The sequence below is a fragment of the Phocoena sinus genome, chromosome 6 (assembly GCF_008692025.1).
Source record: "Phocoena sinus isolate mPhoSin1 chromosome 6, mPhoSin1.pri, whole genome shotgun sequence".
Taxonomy (NCBI): domain Eukaryota; kingdom Metazoa; phylum Chordata; class Mammalia; order Artiodactyla; family Phocoenidae; genus Phocoena; species Phocoena sinus.
This window is the reverse complement of record NC_045768.1, coordinates 89,894,547-89,909,884: the sequence shown is the minus strand read 5'-3', so window position 1 is coordinate 89,909,884 and position 15,338 is coordinate 89,894,547. Positions and strand designations below refer to the sequence as shown.

At 40.6% G+C, this 15,338-nt stretch overlaps 1 protein-coding gene across 3 annotated transcripts in view; it reads left to right on the top strand.

Moving 5' to 3' along the window:
- The window catches only part of FAM120A (family with sequence similarity 120A), a 105,452-nt gene that overhangs the window by 7,143 nt on the left and 82,971 nt on the right, over nucleotides 1-15,338 (top strand). For all 3 annotated transcript variants that reach the window (XM_032636109.1, XM_032636108.1, XM_032636110.1), the window contains exon 2: nucleotides 13,906-14,152. In XM_032636109.1, coding sequence (XP_032492000.1) covers nucleotides 13,906-14,152 — 247 coding nt within the window. The remainder of the gene's footprint in view (nucleotides 1-13,905; nucleotides 14,153-15,338) is intronic.

Sequence of the window (15,338 nt, the reverse complement as noted above, 5' to 3'; positions counted from 1 at the left end):
TCTGTCTACCCCACTTTCGCTGCCAGAATTTTGGTTCTACCTCAAAGCCCATCTCAAAAGCTTTATTGTAGCTACCTTCATATGTATCTCCCCCACTAACTCTAAGCTACTTGAGGCCAGGGACTAATTTTACTCCTCCTGTATTTCCTATGTTTAGTATAGGCATTCAACTTTTTAATCATATATTTACTTTGTTCTATTTATATAGGCAATTAAATTATTTTCTTTCAACACCTGGGTCAATGGCCATTAAGTACGATTTATTTTCTTTAAATTTCTTATTCTCTCTTCTCTGGTTTCCAGTGATGATTCATTCTCCCTTTAGCAAACATTGAGTGCCTGCTATTGGCCAGGTGTGGAGGAGTGAATATAACAGAAAAGAATGGAATCGTTTAAGGAGTTTACTCTAGTGGAAGCGGGGCTGGGGGTGGGGGCTTGTTTACATCATTTTCCCATGTCAACGTTTGGAACTTTCTTTGATGCCACAGGACAATCTATTTAGTCACTGAAGAGCAGTGATTCTCAACAGGGGCTAGAGGGCTGGTGATTTTGTCAAGGTCTAGAGACATTTTTGATTGTCACAGATGAGGGCATACTGGCTGCAGGCATCTAGAGGCAGGGGCCAGGGATGCTGCTAAACATTCTACAATGCACAGGACAGCCCCACAGTAAAGAATTATCCATTCCCAAATATCACCAGTGCCAAGGCTAGGAAATCCTGATGTGAACAAGTCAAAGAATTCTAAGCTTTGGGCCTTAGTAAAGCCATATAAATGTTTGAAATAGAGATTTCTAAGTACACCAGGGAGATAAGTAAAAAAAGAGAATATAGCTTAGTTTTCTAAATAAGATATGTACATACACACACCTTCTCTCTTATATATTTCTAGACCCACGTTGCTCTTCATTTTGTTTTATACAATTAGAATTTATACAATGGAAAGAAATTAATTAAAACATACTATACATTCCAGCCTTAGTAAGAAATTGACCGTAGGAATAAATACCATGTAATATGAAGAGGAGTTCCTTTTTTTTTAAAATTGGGATATAGTGGACATATAGCATTATATTAGCTTCAGCTGTACAGCATAATGATTCAATATATGTATATATTGTGAAATGATCACCACATTAAGTCTAGTTAACATCCATCACCATACATAGTTATACTTTTTTTTCTTATGAGAATTTTTAAGCTCTCTCTTAGCAACTTTCAAATATACAATACAGTGTTAACTACACTCTCCATGCTGTACATTACATCCACATGACTTATTTATTTTATACAGATGACCCTTGAACGACACGTGTTTTAGCAGTGTGGGTCCACTTATATGTGGATTTTTGTCAATAGTAAATATTACAATCTGTGGTTGGTTGAGTCCATGGATGCAGAACCGTGGATGGAGGACTAACTGTAAATTTATACACAGATTTTTGACTGCGTGGAGGGTTGGTTTGCCTAAACACCTCCCTCCCCATTGTTCGGGGGTCAACTGTAACTGGAAGTTTGTACATTTAGACTTCACCCATTTTTTCCACCCCCACCTTAAAGAAGCAATACTTTAGAATTGAAAAATTAGATTTATTTTCCAATGGATTTATAGACAAAGTTTTATAAATAGAACAATTAGATGTAAGTGAATCAGAGTTCAGATAGAAATATTCTAAAATTCTCCAAATGTCTCTATATAGCTGGAATTAGTTTTTACTTATGTTTATGTTTTCTCTAGCAAGTAAGTCCTATGATGGATGACCACCTCTTAGAACATTATGTTATCCATCTCTTAGAACATTGGCATGTAGTACGTGTTCAAAATATATTTGAGAAATGGACAAATAAATCAATTCCAGACTCACCAGTTAGTCACCTTGTGCAAGGCAGTGATGGCAGAAAGATGGTAGAAAGTTTGTGTTCAAACCCAGAGTCTAGTCAATTCCACAGATAAGTAGTCTCAGTTTGGCCACCTGGCACAGAGGCTTTATCTTTGATTAAGCCCTTTATGCTTCTTAATTTAGGAGCTGTGCTGAAGACATCAAAGGGGTGACTGCTTAGGGAAATTGGCTTCACTTAGCCATCTTTTTTTTTTCTCCCTTGTTATACCTGGCTCTATCAAACATTGTTTCTAGGTAGTTTAGGGCCAGTATAGAGTTGAACTTGGCACACTGATTTGTCTGCAAAGGTGATGGTAAATCTACAGTAATTAAGGATCTGTGATCTAGAAAGTGATTCTTTTGTACCCCGGTTACTTGGTATTTCCCGCTTGTCTCTAGAATAAATTTATTTCTTTGGAAAAACTGAAACTACCCTGTTGGTATTTTGCCAGTTAGTGTAGGAAAGTATACTGGAAGGAGTATTACTGGAGGATTGAGTTTTCATAGGTCTGGAGTGTATTGTTCATCTTCATGGGCAGGAGTGCCAGCCAGTCCAGACTGGGAGGGCCTCCCTGGACCGCTTGGATGAGCACAGGCACCATGGTTTTTCAATCTCCTGTACCTATGTGAGCCATTAAATATTTCAATAAAGAATTTGCACGTGTCACCATTTTGAAATAAATTGCATCAATCTGAGATTCATTTTTCTAAATTCCAAAAGTTAAATTTTGATGTATTTTGGAATTGGATTTTTAAAAAGAATACTATTGCTTGGAGTTAGCTGAATCATTAGGAGATTAATATAGTAGGCTGAGTAGACACTGAATACAAATAATGTTGGTGTTTCAACACTCCTTTTCTCTTTTAAATTAATTTTTATTGGAGTATGGTTGCTTTACAATGTTGTGTTAGCCTCCACTGCACAACAAAATGAATCAGCCAAACACATACAGATATCCCCTCCCTTTTGGACTTCACTCCCATTTAGGTTACCACTGTGCACTAGGTGAGTTCCCTGTGCTATATAGCATGTTCCTATCAGTTGTCCATTTTATCCATAGTATCAATAATGTATATGTGTCAGTCCCAGTCTCCCAATTCCTCCCACCCCACCCCTTTCCCCCTTGGTTCAATATTCCTTTTTTTTTTTTTTTTTTTTTTTTTGGCGGTACGCGGGCCTCTCAGTATTGTGGCCTCTTCCGTTGTGGAGCACAGGCTCTGGACGTGCAGGCTCAGCAGCCATGGCTCACGGGCCTAGCCGCGCTCCACGGCATGTGGGATCTTCCCGGACCGGGGCACGAACCCGTGTCCCCTGCATTGTCAGGCGGACTCTCAACCACTGCGCCACCAGGGAAGCCCTCAACATTCCTTTTATTATTTTTATTTTAAAAATGTATGAAGTTTAACTTGCATTTCTTTTAGGACATTCACTCTCTTATTTAATTTTTTAACAGAGAAAGAAAACAGTTTTATTATTGAATAAGCATTGAAACAGATTGCAGTTGCATCACAGGCAACCTGCTAAAGAGATTGCAAAGAAGAAATCTCACCCTTTTATGTAGGCTGGCAGATATAATACATTACATATATGCTAATGTCATTATCCAAAGGAAAAATAAAACTTCTGTTTTGACAAGGAGGAAGTTATATCTTGGAGCTAAGTGCCTAGGATTTCTGAGAAAACAGGGAGACGGGGTGCCACCCTCTTATTATAATTTTTATCTTTATTTTTTAATTGTAATAAACTATAACAAAAGTTTTACCATTTTAACCATTTCTTATTTTTATTTTTTTATTAATTTATTTTATTTTTGGCTGCGTTGGGTCTTCATTGCTGCGCGTGGGCTTTCTCTAGTTGCGGCTAGCGGGGGCTGCTCTTCGTTGCATTGTGCAGGCTTCTCACTGTGGTGGCTTCTCTTGTTGCAGAGCACGGGCCCTAGGTGTGCAGACTTCAGTAGTTGGGGCGGGCGGGCATAGCCGTTGTGGCTTGCGGGCTCTAGAGCACAGGCTCAGTAGTTGTGGTTCAGGGGCTTAGTTGCTCCGCAGCTAAGCGTGTGGGATCTTCCTGGACCAGGGCTCGAATCCATGTCCCCTGCATTGGCAGGTGGATTCTTGACCACTGCGCCACCAGGGAAGCCCGCCCATTTTAACCATTTTTAAGTGGAATTAAGTTCAGTAGAATTAAGTACAATCTTCCCTCAGGTATATGCAGGGGACTGATTCCAGGAGCCCCCTCAGATACCAAAATCCAAGGATGCTCAAGTCCCTGATGTAAAATGGTGTAGTACAGTGAGTACAGTCGGCTCTCCATGTCAGCGGATGCGAAACCACATTCACACTGCTATGCAGCCGTCACTACCGTCAATCTCCAGAAATTTCTCATCTTCCCAAAGTGAAACTGTCCTCATTGAGCACTAACTCCCCATTCCTCTCTGCCAGCCTGTGGCAGCCGCCATTTTACTTTCTTGTCTCTATGAATCTGACTACTTAAGGCACCTCATATGAATGGAATCACACAGAATTTATCTTTTTGTAACTGGTTTATTTCACTGAGCATAATGTCCTCGAGGTTCATCTGTGTTGTAGTATGTATCAGAATTTCCTTCCTTTTCAAGGATGCATAATAATTTCTTGTGTGGGATAGACCACATTTTGCTTATCTGTTCATCTGTCAGTGGACTCTTGGGTTGCTTCTACATTTTGGCTATTGTGAATAATATTGCTATGAAGATGGGGGTGCAAATATCTGTTTGAATCCTTGCGTTCAGTTCTTTTGAGTATATGCCCAGAAATGGAATTGCAGGATCATATGGTGATTTTATATTTTGAGAACTGTTATACCATTTTCCACAGCAACTACACCATTTTACATTCCCACCAGCAATGTGTGAGGGTTCCAGTTTTTCCACATCCTCGCCAACACTTGCTTATTTCTGTTTTTTTTTTAGTAGCCATCTTAATTGGTGTGAAATGGTATCTTGTGGTTTTGATTTACATTTCCCTATGATTAATGAAGTTGAGAATCTTTTCATGTGCCACTCCCTTATTTAAAAAGAAATTGTTTTTCCTTGCTTTTAAGACCACTGCAACCAATTCTTATAGAATAACCAAGAGCTATATAAGGTAAGACGTTTATTCAGCCATGATTACAGATTTCTTGAGGAGGAGAGATTTACTTTTAGAGACATTGGTAATGTATGTCATGACACTAAAATTGCTCTTTTAAAGTAAACAACAACAATAAAAATCTTCTACCAAGTTAGCATTGACTTTCATGTTCTCACTCTTCAGCTCGACTTGAGTAGGGAGTAAGTAGCCTGAGTAACTTTTACCCACCTCATACATAGTGTCTAGAATCCTGTTGGATAAAGGTCAGAGCCTGATTTTTTTTTTTTTTTTAACGAAAGAATTTAGGTTGACTTATCCTTTTACGTTCAGGTTAACTTATATCTTTTAAGGCTAGTAGCTGGTTGGAGGACGTGTCACATTATTCCCTGAGCCTCTGTAAAATTATTCTAAAGAAAAACCACATATGATATTTTTTTCTTTGTGTCAGAAAATCTCTTTATGACAACTCATAGTGTTTCAGGTCCTGCATGAAAAGTATGAAGAAGTAGATCCTTTCTCACATAGCTTACTTAAAAATAAATAGTACCTGACATTTATCAAGTGCTTATTATTTATGAATGATTCTGAGCTGTTTACATGTAGTAACTCATTTAATCATCACAGCTACCCTATGAGGTAGGAGAGTACTATTATTTTTGCAGATGAAGAAATGGAAGTACAGAAAGTATTAAAGTAGGCAGTGGAGTTCACCTGATGCCAGAGACACAAAACCTCACTGTACAAGTGCTTCTTCACTGGAGATTAGGAGTAAGTAACGGTGTCACATTTTCATTCTTATAGGACTTTCCCCATAGCTGCTTTCAGCATTAATAAATAATAAGATTCACAAAGTAAGCTTGAGAATTTTTTAGTCATTATTCTTTGTAAAAAATACTGAATTTTGAGGTATCTGCCTTTTTAATGATGGAACTTAAAACTATTGAGATAAAAAGATTTACCTAGGATTCTGTGGCAAATATATAGTTACATAAAATTATCCCTAGCTAAATACAAAATACTTCATTGGGACCTAAAATGGGGCGTTTTGCCAGCTACTGAAGATCTTCAACACTGATTGCATACACCATGTTTCTCCGTGACGGATGGGTGGAGAGGTGAGGCGAGGTGTTTGGTGGTTCCCAGCCTAGTTGTGGCTACCAAAGCACGTATCAAGTGGGCTTCCCTGGTGGCGCAGTGGTTAAGAATCTGCCTGCCGGTGCAAGGGACACAGGTTCGAGCCCTGGCCCGAGAAGATCATACATGCCGCGGAGCAACTAAGCCCGTGCACCACAACTATTGAGCCTGAGCTCTAGAGCCTGCAAGCCACAACTACTGAGCCCACGTGCCACAACTGCTGAAGCCTGCGCGCCTAGAGCCCGTGCTCCGCAAAAAGAGAAGCCACAGCAATGAGAAGCCCGCGCACCGCAACAGAGTAGACCCCGCTCACCGCAACTAGAGAAAGCCCGCTCACAGCAACGAAGACCCAACACAGCCAAAAATAAAAAAATAAAATAAATAAATTTATATATTAAAAAAAATAGTAAACGTTGAATGCTCTGTGCACTGTACTCAGGAGCTCTACGGTTTCACTCCCTTGATCTGAAGTTGCATTTTGATGCAGTGGTGATGGCAGCCATGGCAAAAATCAGTCGAGGCCTAGTGCCTTTAAGGTGGTAGGTGGTCTTTGGTTACTTAGCCTGTGGTTTTCTGTGAGGAGGCTATGCATAATTCCAAGTCTGGCTGGCTCTCATAGGAGGCCTTAACCCTTTCTTTATCACCTGTGAGTAGATAGGTCTGGGCTTAATGTTTTAGCTTGCTTTATACTCTTTGGGAATTCAAATTGAAATAATCTTCCCAACATTGTATTTCATAGTTTTTACTCATTTCTAAACTAAGAATTAAGAACTAGACATACCATTTTCATTAAGCATAATGTGCCCAGTCTGAGCCAGGAGCTGGAAGGCCAGGGAATTGGAGAAACAGAACACGGGGAATAGGGTGAGTAGAAGAGATGGGAAACAGGAGTGAAAGGCATTCAGACCGGAAGAAAGACACTGGAAGGAGAAAAAACAGCGATACCCTGTTAGACCCTGATTCCTAGAAGCTTAACCTCTGGAATTTATTATTTTTTTTAATTAAATAACTACCTCTCAGGTTCTGTTTTGATGCAATCCAGGCGTTTTCCTATCCCCACCCAAACCTTGCATCGAGTCTCCTCTGCACCGCATCCAATTCTTTACCCCTGACTCTACCAGGCTCTTTGACATAAGTCTTGAGGAATTGTTCAGTGGGCCTCTTACAGGTATTCTTGGTTGTTGGACTTTATTCTTTCATTCATAGATTTATGCCGTCTGTGGTGGGCTTTCCTACTTCCGTTAGTTGGACTGTCTGGGGAGAGTTGTGTTTTCACATGATAGACTCTCGGAGACTTTGCCTGTCAGGCCTTTCAGTGCTTTGTTCACATGATGAAATAGCTTAAAACAGTCTCTCAGTTAGTGTCTTGTAGACCAGGGGTCCCCAACCCCTGGGCTACGGACTGGTAACCGTCCATGGCCTGTTAGGAACCAGGCCGCACAGCAGGAGGTGAGCAGCGGATGAGTGAGTAGAAGCTTCATCTGTATTTACAACTGCTTTCCATGGCTCGCATTACTGCCTGAGCTCTGCCTGCTGTCAGATCACCTGCGGCATTTGATTCTTATAGGAGTGCGAACCCTACTGTGAGCTGTGCATGTGAGGGATGTAGGTTGTGTGCTCCTTATGAGAATCTAAAGCTTGATGATCTGAGGTGGAGCTGAGGCGGTGATGCCAGCTCTGGGGAGCGGCTGCAAATACAGATTATCATTAGCAGAGAGGTTTGACTGCACAGAGACCATAATAAATCAGTTGCTTGCAGACTCATATCAAAACTCTTATCAGTGAGTGGCAAGTGAAAGGAAGCCCAGGGCTCCCACTGATTCTGCATTATGGTGATTTGTATAATTATTTCATTATATATTACAATGGAATAATGATAGAAATCAAGTGCACAGTAAATGTAATGCACTTGAATCGTCCCGAAACCATTCCTTCCCCCCACCGCCGCCTCCAATCTGTGGAAGAATTGTCTTCCAGGAAACTGGTCCCTGGTGCCAAAAAGGTTGGGGACCGCTTTTGTAGACTATTGTGTGTTTTTTTTTTTTTTTTCTTTTTAAAGTAAACTTCTTACATGGGAATAATTTGGGGTTTATAGAAAAGTTGCAAAAATGGTACAGAGAGTTCCTGAATATCCTTCACTCAGCTTTCATGCATCTTAGCATCCTGTGAGCTGGTACAACTGTTACAACTAAGAAATTAGCATTGGTACAGTACCATTAACTGCATTATGTATTTCATTCAGATTTCTTCCATTTTCTACCTGTATCCTTTTTGGATGCCCTGTTGCCTTTAGGTGTCTTGTCTACTTACTGATCTCTGATCTGGGACAGGTTCTCAGCCTCTGCTCGTCTCTGTGGTGACCTTGACACTTTTGGAGAACTGATCAGGCATTTGGTAGGTTGGCCTCCAGTTTGGGCTGTCTGATATTTTCTTGTGATTTGGGGAGAATGCTCCAGAGGGGGCAGTGCCCTCCTTCCGTGTATCTACTGGGCGTCTGCTCAGTGTCATGCCTTTTAGTGGAGAATGGTATTTAGAAACCAGATCGGGGTACAGATGTTCTTTCTCCTGGGGTGTTGCTGCTTCTAGGTTCTCTGCTGACATCTGGGAGATACATGTGTGTGTTTATAGACTAATCCACGTGCACACACTTAACCTCTAATGATTTCTGTGCCTGTCTGTCTGTGTTGTCATCTACTTGTGGGTTCTTACGGACATCTCCATGGCTAACCCAACACTACAGGGTCATGCTAGCCTCCTCCCTTTGCACATTTGTAAGCCCGTTCTCTGATAGGGAGACACTGAGGTCATCTACCATCCATTTACCCCAACCTTAACACATGTGAAAGTGATTTCAGAGTTGTTCATTGGCACCCCTGTGACAGACGGTTTATAATACAATTTGATACATTTGTCAGTTTGCATTCTGGCCTACCATCCCTGACTGCTGGCTGATTTTTTTTTTAAGTTGTGTATATTAAAGTTATCCTTTGTATGATATGTACAATGATGTGAGCTTGTACAAATGCAGAATCATGTATCCATCAGCCAGACTCTTTCATTTAGGTGTTTTGTGGGGTTTTTATTTCCCTAATTGAGTAACTGCTACACCACACTTCCATTGTTCACTTGTTGGAAAGGATTGCATCTCTGTTACCTTGTGGTTTTTAATGCCATGTAGCCTTCCTCAGATAAAGGCAAAATGGATTTTAACCAGTGGGGAAGAATACTAGAATTTCAGAAGTTGAAAGAATCTTAAAGATTCATTAACTTTACATTCCTAGCTAGGCAGGTTGGACATCAAGCCAGAACTGGAACCTGGACATTTTGGTTCTCCTCGCCATCCATATCACTCAGGGTACCTGAGATAGGAAAGATGAGCATGACAAGGGGCACAGATTGCTCCACCTTGCTTTAGTATTATTATTATTTTTTTAATTGAAGTATAGTTGATTGAACTAACAAAATGTGTTAGTTTCTGGTGTACAGCAAAGTGATTCAGTTATACACCTTGCTTTAGATTTGAAGTCTGTGCTTACTTAAGGGCAGAATTCCTTTATCTTTTGTTTTAGGAGATTAATTCTAGCAGACAATTATTTTTTTTCTTTTTTTTTTTTTTTTTTTTTTTTTTTTTTTTTGCGGTACGCGGGCCTCTCACTGCCGCGGCCTCTCCCGCCGCGGAGCACAGGCTCCAGACGCGCAGGCTCAGCGGCCATGGCTCACGGGCACAGCCGCTCCGCGGCACGTGGGATCCTCCCAGACCGGGGCACGAACCCGCGTCCCCCGCATCGGCAGGCGGACTCCCAACCACTGCGCCACCAGGGAAGCCCCAGACAATTATTTGTTTAATGTTAGGTGTGCTTTGGGGGAGGATTAAGATATTGTTAACATTTGCAAATTAGTCTTGTAGTGAATTATTAATAGTTCATTCACTTTGCTTATTAATTCCAGGCTGAAACCAAGTGTTCTGAATGAATGAGAAATTGTGTTTGGGAAAGGGTCAGTGGAAGGAGGTGACTGTGGAAAGCGCTACAGTCCACTCCCCAGAGATAGATGAAACTGCTCTATAAGGCTCTACTGGCTGTTGGTTTCTACTGTTTAGAGTTTATAGTAATCTTTATAGATAATTTAAAGACTGTTTGGGGCCCCTGAACTGGGACTCCCAGAGTTTTTCATTTCATAAATAGTTTTTACTGTGTGCCAGGCACCAAGCTAGGCCCTTGATACGTAGATGAGCAAATTGCGTGCCTTGTCTGGCAGGAGATGGATGTGAAAGGAGGAGTATTTGCCCCCAGTGCGGTGGCATAGAGGTGGCCAGTGTGGGCGTGGTGTATATGAGGGCTGTTTCAACTTTTTATTAGATTTTTTTCCTTTAAAAAAGTTTTTTTTTCCTACCATAATTCAAAAAGAGTCATGTACCACAATGTTCATTGCAGCACTATTTACAATAGCCAGGACATGGAAGCAACCTAAGTGTCCATCAACAGATGAATGGATAAAGAAGATGTGGCACATATATACAATGGAATATTACTCAGAGATAAAGAGAAACAAAACTGAGTAATTTGTAGTAAGGTGGATGGACCTAGAGTCTGTCATACAGAGTGAAGTAAGTCAGAAAGAGAAAAGCAAATACTGTATGCTAACACGTATATATGGAATCTTTAAAAAAAAATGGTTCTGAAGAACCTAATGACAGGACAGGAATGAAGACGCAGACGTAGAGAATGGACTTCAGGACACGGGGAGGGGGAAGGGTAAGCTGGGACAAAGTGAGAGAGTGGCATGGACATATATACACTCCCAAATGTAAAATAGATAGCTAGTGGGAAGCAGCCGCATAACACAGGGGGATCAGCTCGGTGCTTTGTGACCACCTAGAGGGGTGGGAGAGGGAGGGGATATGGGGATATATGTATATGTATAGCTGATTCACTTTGTTATAAAGCAGAAACTAACACCATTGTAAAGCAATTATACTGCAATAAAGATGTTAAAAATAATAATAAATTAAAGTTTTTTTCTTTCTTTTTTTTTTTTAAGTATAATTGTGCCACCCTGCACAACTGTGTTAGTTTTTGCTTACTCCCTTTCAGTCTTTTTCCACAGGTGCAGTTTTATGTGGTTGTATGTAGCGGATATTGTATTCTGAAATGGTTTTGTTTAATATTTTTTTTTTTTTTTTTGCGGTTTGCGGGCCTCTCCCGTTGGGGAGCACAGGCTCCGGACGCGCAGGCTCAGCGGCCATGGCTCACGGGCCCAGCCGCTCCGCGGCATGTGGGATCTTCCTGGACCGGGACACAAACCCGTGTCCCCTGCATCAGCAGGCGGACTCTCAACCACTGCGCCACCAGGGAAGCCCTGGTTTAATATTTTATTCTAAGCTTTTCTCAAGTTTCTCCACAACATTGTGTAGTTGCTGTGTTTACCCAGCTCCTTAATGTTAACTTATTTTTCCCATGGAAGGCTACCCTCACCCTTTTTACGCTCCCAACGTTTTTTTTTATCAGATACGTTGCTTTATTAGGCTCTATTTCCTGGCGTAAGATTGCTCCAGAGTCAAAGAGTATGAGTGCTTTACAGCTCTGGAAATATATTGCCTGTTGTTTTACAATGCCCACAGCCTTCCTTGAAAACCTGCCAGATTAGATCTCTCCCTGCCTGCTCTGACTCCATTGCCTGCTGCTTTCCCCTGGGTCTCTGGGATGAGGCTGCAGACACCAAACTCAGCTCTGAGTCAGTATACCTGCTGTTCCCCTGCTTGAACACCCCACTGAGTGACCACACAGGGCTACCTCCTTCTTTCCTCTCCAAGGGTTGTTGTGAGGGTAATGAGGTAATGTTGTGAGGCATGCAGAGAGTGGGTGCTCAGGGAGGATGAGTCTCTGGACCGCTCTTGTCCTGGAGCTGGGCAGAGCTAGGTTCTGAACTGCTGGCAGCCTCAGTTTCCTGGAAGAATAGGTTAACAAACTCTCTTGCAAAATATAGCTTGTACAGTACTCAACTCATGCATTTAATTTTGCCCCATCTCCTCTACAGGATATCTGGCTCTATGAAGCAAGCAGCCATGCTGCCTTTTCTAGAACTCCTCTGAGGGGACTGGAGCGAGGGGGTGGTAACTCACAATCTCTCTTCATTTCAGGGCCTCTTAGGAAGATTGTGCAGACAATATTAAAGATGTCTGGAAAGCAGGAATTGCTGGTGATTTTTAAATGCCTTAAGACATTGCTGTAAATATAAAGTTTTATGTAATAAAGTGATTTGAGGTAGAGAGCATGGACTTGGAGATTATCATTTCTAGATGAAGCTGGGCTAATTAAAATAAATTTTAACTGTAGTTTTCTATTTTAGTGAAAGTACTCTTTTTAGATTGAGATAAAACAGCATCATCCTATTCTAAGACAGAAGAGTAATTGACTAATTGTTGTTATTGTTTTCTTTGTAAAGCAAAATATTTTTATCAAAATACTTAAGAGAATGCAAAAAATTATTTTTCTTTTAAATATGCATCTTTAAAAGGACCGCTTTGCTGCTGAGATTTCATTATAACTAACTTTCTAACAAAATTTGCTGAAAGTCGGTGAGAAATGAGTAACTCTACAATGATATCCATCTAGTAGGTGACCATTGAACACTTGAACTTAATTTTTAATGTATTTTAAATTTTAATTCAATATAGCCACAAATCGTGCAGTGTAGTTCTAGAAATTTATGTTTAAGGGCACTCACTTGTTTTTTACCTTTAGGGCTCTATGGAGAGTTAATTTTCCACAGCTGAGTCACCCAATTAAGTTTAAAATTCTGTTTTCTAAAATACCTTTATCCATTGTAGGGGGGAAAAAAAAAACCTGCCAAATTTTAGTTGGTTAAATGAGTGTGGGTAACAGTAGGAGAGGAATTGTCTTTGACTTTATATATATAATTTTAGGAAAATGTTTTTCAATGCCCTTTGGTATGTTTTTTGGAATAGAGAAATTCTGGGGGCTTTTTGCTTTCCTGTGGGCATTGCTTCTCTACCCTCTAGTATGTGACAGACACCTGAGATAGATGGGGTTGACCTTTCACAATGGGAGAGCCAGTAGAAGAAGCTTCAGCTTGTAGTTTTCATCACTAAAAAGGCAGTAAATTTAGACCTAGCCTTCACAGTTGTCCTGAACCTGGTGCTTTGCACAGAATAAACGAGTGACAATGGTCCTGGTCCTTTGCACAGAATAAACGAGTGACAATTATTTGGGGGTAAACATGTTCATTCTTATTATTACCCATATGCTGAATGCTTCAGGGTCTATAGTAACTAATAGGTAGGTGATGGATAATACTTGGCTTTTTTTTTTTTTTTTAATCCTTCTGGTTATTTTCACCTATTTGCTTTGACTTACTTTGAAGAAATTATTTTGTTTTCACTGAGAGTGGCTGGCTTCTTTCTGTCTCTGTCCTTTACACTTCTTTATTTTCCTCTTCTGTCTCTTTTCCTTCAAAATACTGTCACAGGGGCCACCTGGGATTGGGTATTTTTAAACAGGGTGATCTTTGAACTTGATAAGAAATTGAAAGTTAATTTGCAGTCTGGATAGGATCGTAAGTTACTGACCAGGAGATTATTTCCCACTGAAATTTCTTATTTGAGCAATGTGCTGCATACTTTATGATTGTTAGTTTTGACTGCTTGGCTCTCTTGCATATCTTCCATATCTGGAATTTACAGATTCTGTACAGATATGTCTGTGTATTGAGCACGTGCTGAAGTGGTGCCTGGCCTCTGACGAAGTGGTCTTCTCCCTTGCACAGGTTGCACAGAGCATCGAGGATCATCATCAAGAAGTGATCGGTTTCTGCAGAGAAAACGGCTTCCACGGCTTAGTTGCATACGACTCTGATTATGCCCTGTGCAACATCCCCTACTATTTCAGTGCCCATGCCCTAAAACTGAGCCGGAATGGGAAAAGTCTCACCACAAGCCAATATCTGATGCACGAGGTTGCCAAGCAGCTGGACCTGAACCCAAACCGCTTCCCTATCTTTGCTGCTCTGTTAGGTAGGTGGGCAGTGTGAAAATTCATTTTATAAAGGAGTTCTGTACTCGGGACATACTGTTGTTGTTTTTTTTTAATTTCAATGCTAGAATGTTTGGGATTGTATCTTACTTAAATTTAAAAAAAACAGGGAATGGGCTGGGCTTCTCCTCAGTAACATTCTTTACTCATTATTTTTTGGTGTCACTGAAAATGTGCTTCATTTGTTCTTAAGTGTTTGTTTATGTATTGTTCCATTTAGGCCGATAAACTAATTTTGTGGAAAAAAATGCCCTTAAAGTTTGGGGAAAATAACATTTAAAAATCACAAATGTTAACACAGTCTCACTTATGAAAATTAAACATTTAACCTTTGGCACAAATTATGTTTATTATAGAAGAAAATATGCTGTGAAGTTAGCACTGTCATGTTTTCCCCTCATTTTCAGGATTCTCATTACTTTAAAAGGAAAACAACAAAAATAAACTACGTTACCTTGTTTCCAGTGCCTGCATCTTAAGTAAATGTATACATGTCTTTAAAAACTCTCTTGGAGGGGGCTTCCCTGGTGGCGCAGAGGTTGAGAGTCCGCCTGCCAATGCAGGGGACACGGGTTCGTGCCCCGGTCTAGGAAGATCCCACGTGCCGTGGAGTGGCGGGGCCTGTGAGCCATGGCCGCTGAGCTTGCGCGTCTGGAGCCTGTGCTCCGCAACAGGAGAGGCCACAACAATGAGAGGCCTGTGTACCACAAAAAAAAAAGAAAAAAAAAAAAAACACTCCCTTGGAGGAATTCCTTATGCTGAATACCTAGAAAGGATGAAATCTGGTTTCAACTAAGATTTTATATATTAATTTCTTTCTCTTAAAAATAACTTGGCAATAAGTAATATATTTATTTATCACTTTATGTCTGTAGTTTGTAGTTATTTCTTTCTTTTCTGTCCACTTCCCTTTCTTGTGCTTGGAATGTACATGTTTCTAGCTACTTGAATATCCAGCTCTAGTTTGCTCAGAGTTTGTAAAAATTATGTCTGCAGTATAAGTAAATGTGTTCTGAGCAAAGCCCTCCTGTGAGTAAAATCCATGAATTTCAGTGATGGGATTGAGGGCTGTTTGGGACACACAGGCCCTGTTTGAAAGATATGTAGTCTCCAGAAAAGTGCGATCTTATTGTACTCTCTCAATTTCTGTTCTGTAGTGCTTAGCAG